Genomic DNA, 5,447 nt, shown 5'->3' with positions numbered 1-5,447 from the left:
CTCTCTCTCTCTCTCTCTCTCTCTCTCTCTCTCTCTCTCTCTCTCTCTCTCTCTCTTTTTGGTTGGTCATATTTTTTCTTTTCCTTTTTTCTCCTTTATTAATTTATTCTTGTTATATCTCAATGGTTATCCCATCCCTTGTATCCTCCCATTCTTCCCTCCCTCCTCTTTTCCCCTTATTCCCCTCCCCTATGACTGTTCCTGAGGGGGATTACCTCCCCCAAGCTCCATTTCTCAATTGGGTTATTTGGTTTGGTGGTGTTTAATTTCTTGAGTTCTTTATATATTTTGGATATTAGACCTTTGTCAGATGTAGAGTTGGTGAAGATCTTTTCCCAGTCTGTAGGCTGTCACTTTGTTCTCTTGACAGTGTCTCCTGCTTTACAGAAGCTTCTCAGCCTCATGAGGTCCCATTTATTAATTGTTGACCTCAAGGCCTGGGCTGTTGGTGTTCTGTTCAGGAAGTTGTCTCCTGTGCCAATGTGTTCCAAGCTCTTCCCCACTTTTTCTTCTATCTGACTTAGTGTCAAATATATCTCTGAGTCATATAGTTGTCTCAGGAATTTGAGCTATAAGGATGTAGGTTTAGGAACTACAGGGTCCATGGGAATTATGATCTCATTAATCTTATGCCAGGCTTTAACTAATTGCCATTTCTAAATTGGTCTTTGAACCATTAGTAAGGTGTGTTGCAAGTAGTGTTTTAAAGTCTTAAGCAGTCTTGGGATAAGAGTTTGCCAACTATCAGGACTCAATCCTGCATATCCTTCTGGCCCAGAAAGTTACAGTCTGTAATGAAGAAAGAAGTGTATATGGACAGTGGTGTCTAGAGTTTTGAATCATCAAGAAGAATCCAGGATCAGGGAATCTTCACTGCCAGGGAAATGCTTGAAGATGCTACCAGAGTAATGGTATCCTTGCCCAGAGTTAACGCAGGCTTGGTTTGGACCATCTCCCCTCTTCTCAGGAGGCCTTGGCTTACCTGTTGTTATGGGAACTGCACAAACCACTCCTTTCAGGTACTGTTGTGTAGGCTCAGGACTAAACCCTTGTTCATGATTTCAGATTATCTGTTACATAATACACTTAAATCTATTTGAAACACAACTCTGCATGCTTTTACTTGAAGAGAAAGCATTATAAACTAATTTTGCACAATGTTAAGTAAGATACCTTGCCTCCATTCTAATTTTCTTGTAAAGATTTTATTTGTAATAGCATTTCAAGGCTCTATGCTTTAGCCTCTTGCTAGATCTTTGTATGTGTTACAAATTAGGATGATATCAATAGTAGGGAGCCTTTGACTTTTTACTCTGTCTTTCAAGAGTTTAGGAAATTTAAAGCACCTGGAATGAGGGCTTTGTAGGAGACAATTCTCTTCTTTATTAGAAAAAGTCTTGCAGATATTTCTCTCCCACTTGTGCTTCTTATAATGTTCTACTGTATTTCTTATACTATCTAAATAATATAAATTAGTAGACATCAGACACAGAGTGTCAGAGATATAATGTATTTTATTACATAAAAAAATGTACTCTCCAACCTGGCCTGCATACTCAGAAATGCTGAACACTCTGAGTATTCTTCCTTTATCTGTCTAACATAGTGAGTTCCAAAAACTTTCTGCTATCAGAAAAAGAGGTAAACTAATGACAAATGGTTTAAAATATTCTAGTGACACCACCTCAGAAAAATAAAATGGTTTTATTATGTGTTTTACAGAATGTGCAAACTTTCTTACATAGATTCCCACAATAAACAAATTATTACAATAATTAAACCATGGCTGTGATACAATTTTCTACCAGAAAGCACAGTAGCAAATGCAGGGAAAATTTTAATATATTATAAGATCTCCTTGATGCATAAGAAGTATAAACTTAAAATCAGCTTTTATATATACCATGAATATTTCAAAGGATGGGCTTATTTATTTAATCTAATTATCCATAAATAGTAAAATAATGGATAATATTTACAAAGTTTGACTGAATGTGGTCTGCATATACTACATTAATTAATCCTATGATTTAGATACAATTATTTTTCATATTTTACACCTATAGAAAAGTGCTTATTACATTTCAAAAAAACTGCCAAAATTATATGCTGAATAGGAAGTGGGAAGTTGTTGCCAGATGGAAATGCTGTTTTCCCAACCCCAAAGAACTCACATGGGAGAAAATGCTAAATGTACACCACAACTTTTATTACTGACTTTGAAAATGTGGGAGCAGAATACAATAGTCTACAAATCTTTAAGGCAATCATGTGATTCTTCTAAGTGCAAGATACGAAACCTCTGAGTTAGGAGATAACATTTTTAGTATCAATTCTCTGATGAGCACGCATTTCTAAGTTATTGAAAGCTCAGTCACATTAGAATTTATTGTTTCCTCCACTTCTCATTCATCACATTTTAATATTCTAAATCTGTTTCAGATGTTGCATGAAAACAATCCCTGCTTCTTATGTTTTGACAAAGACAATTCTTTAAAAGGCTAGTATAATATTTGTGTCTGTGACACATTTATCATCTAAAGGTCATACCTCCCAAGTTGGAAAAAGTTAACCTGTGTGCTGTGATGAAATACTGTTAGCTACTAAAATGATGTAGGGCAGTCATGCTAAAGACAGTGAAAGGGCTTTGCTCTGGGTAAAAACATGTGTGGTGACCACAGGCACTAAAAGGACCAATCCTTCACAATTACAGAATTTTCTCAAAGGTAAAACAAACTAAACTTTTGTCTTTATATACCTACATCAACTAAGGAAAATTTAAAATATATCTAAAAATGGTAATACAATTCTCTAAAGGGAACTAAAAATAATTGTTTCAGAGGCATCTGTGCCAATGATAAATTTCATCCTAAACGTCTTGAGAAGGGAAAAATATTAGTGGTTCACTTTTCTGATTTATAAATTTTCTACAGCTTTAAATTATGTTGTCCTGCATTTTTTTCTAGATCAAAGAACAGGCAAAGAACCTAAAATCTTCATGTCATGGATTAGTATATTACTCAGTTTAATCGTGCTTACATGTGAAACGAAGTGACTTTGGAGGTCAGAAGTTCAAAATAAGGAAAAAAAAATTGTTGGTGAATTGAAGAAGAAAATGAGAAGATGCTGAAAAAGGTAGCTTGATCCAAACTGGAGGACTCTGAGCCTGACACAGACTGAAGATGGAGAGGGTCTCAGAATAGTTTCCTTGTCCACTCCACAAACACTGCCTGTTTAGGAACAGTAAGATTCCTAACTTTATGCCTGCAATCTCCTTTCATATTTTCTCTCTTCAAGACTACCTTTTTGTTACAGTTTATAGTATAGTTTCTTATGAATTTTTGCAGCTATGGATACCTTCATGATTTGATAAAATGGTGGTTGCCTTTCTTTTTACCGAGAGAGAGAGAGAGAGAGAGAGAGAGAGAGAGAGAGAGAGAGAGAGGAGACATAGAGACAGAGGAAGAAAGGGGAGAGAGAGGAGAGGTAGTAATGCCTTTTATATAGCCCTTTTATATAGCAATGACATCACAGGTTGGCTGACTGAAGCAGAATTCTAACATTCCTGACTTTTCCTATAACTAAAAAAATGATGCTTTTTTTCCGGGGCACCTCCTAGGCATTCAGCTATGTCAAGATGAAGCTGACTATCTCCTTCCCTGCCACTGGCTGTCAGAAACTCACTAAAGTGTACAATGAATGCAAGCTTTGTACATCCTATGAGCAGTGCATAGCCACAGAAGTAGATGCTGATGCTCTGGGTGAAGAATGGAAGGTTAATGTGGTCCGGATCAGTGGAGGGAATGAAAAACAGGGTTTTCCCATGAAGCAAGATGTTTTAACCCATGGCAGAGTTCACCTGCTGTTGAGTAAGGGGCATTCTTGTTACAGCCCAAGCAGAACTGGAGAGAGGAAGCACAAGTCTATTCATGAATGCATTGTGGATGCCAATCCTCATCTTCTCAACTTGGTTATTGTAAAAAAAAATGAGAGAAGGATATTCCTGGGCCCTCACTGTGTCCTGCAACACAAATGCCAACACATAGCTTTGAAGAAAGAACATACTAAGAAAAACAAGGAGGAGGCTGCAAAATATGCTAAACTTTTGGCCAAGGGAATGAAGGAAGCCAAAGAAAAGTACCAGACAGAGGCTGTCCTTGCTAAAAGTTTTTTTTTTTAAAATAGTTTTTAATTGAAAAATAAAATCATTCATATAACATCTCAATTGCTATCCCATCCCGTGCATCCTCCCATTTCTCTCTCCCTCCCTCTTTCACCCTATTCCCCTTCCCTACAGACTACGACTGATGTGGACCTCCTCCCCTTGAATATGATGCTAGAGTATCAAGTTTCTTCTTGGTAGTCTGCTATCCTTCCTCTGAGTGTCATCGGGCCTCCCCATCAAGAGGACATGGCCAAATAACGGGCACCAGAGTTCATGTGGAAGTCAGTCCCCCGTCTCCACTTAACTGTGGAGAATATTCTGTCCACTTCTGAGTCCAGTCAAATACAAGTCTTTAAGAGTAACAAATAAATGATCATACATTGAATATCAAAAAATGAGGAAAGCTGGATTTTTTTATATAAGGTAAGTTAAATTATAATATAATAAATGGAAGCAGCAGCTTTTGGCTGCCATGGAAGAGAAAAAGAGAAAAAGAAAAGGCAATAGCAGCAAAATGTCCAGATTATACAGTGAAGGGGAAGGAAATTTTGTGCCCTGAAAGCTCAAGGTAGAGAGCAGGCTGTGTCAGCCATGTCCTGCAGCAGACAGGGATGTAGGAGTGATGGGGGAACCTGGAGATGTTTGTCCCGAGCTGGGAGCACACCATTTCAGCATTTTACAAATGGATAAGGGGTGAAGTAATCATCTTAACTACTTCCTGCTGACAGTAGGACAGCGATAGAGCATGTAAAAGGCTGAAATGCTGGCCAGGTTCCAGAAGTCTGAGAATGTCCAGAGTCTGAGAACATCTGCAGCTGGGAAGGGCAATACAAGCCCAGCTAGGAGGAACAATGCAGGTCCAGCTGGCATGATCTATGAGTCTGGACGGGAGCACTTGTGGTTAGCTGCCTTAATGATGTCCCAGATATAGGAAGTCTGGCAAGATACTGAAATATATATGTGGGCAGAAGACAAAGTTAGTAGATTAGGGAGAAAATTCCCTTTAGGTGTGCATTTGAAACTCTTGGGAGAGCAAAGAGAAAAGGCTTGAAAACAAGGAAAGAGACAATGCTCATAATGCCTGAAAATTTTAGGATAGCAAAGAAAAGGTTTGGATGTGGGGAAACTTCCTTCCATTTTACCTTAGGAAAGTCTTGAACATGGGAGAGCAAAGAAAAGTTCTGGACAGAGGGAGCTTCCTTCCATTTTACACAATTGTTAGCAATAATTAAAACGACTTTAGTTTTGTATCTGTCTAAGTTTGGTTATAGAGGAGTGTAAG

The 5,447-nt window shown here is 37.9% G+C and overlaps 1 protein-coding gene across 1 annotated transcript; it reads left to right on the top strand.

Annotated features, from left to right (window-relative positions):
- Positions 1–3,637: 3,637 nt before the first annotated feature.
- On the top strand, positions 3,638–4,180 carry LOC311598356 (small ribosomal subunit protein eS6-like; the record flags this gene model as incomplete). The annotated part of the gene is made up of 1 exon (XM_084783431.1): positions 3,638–4,180. The coding sequence occupies one exon, from the start codon at positions 3,638–3,640 to the stop codon at positions 4,178–4,180; it is 543 nt and encodes a 180-aa protein (XP_084639557.1).
- Between the last annotated feature and the right edge of the window lie 1,267 nt (positions 4,181–5,447).

This window comes from Acomys minous (assembly GCF_964271855.1).
Source record: "Acomys minous genome assembly, chromosome: 5".
Lineage (NCBI taxonomy): Eukaryota > Metazoa > Chordata > Mammalia > Rodentia > Muridae > Acomys > Acomys minous.
The sequence above is the reverse complement of the archived record's forward strand: the minus strand, read 5'-3'. Positions and strand labels throughout refer to the sequence as shown.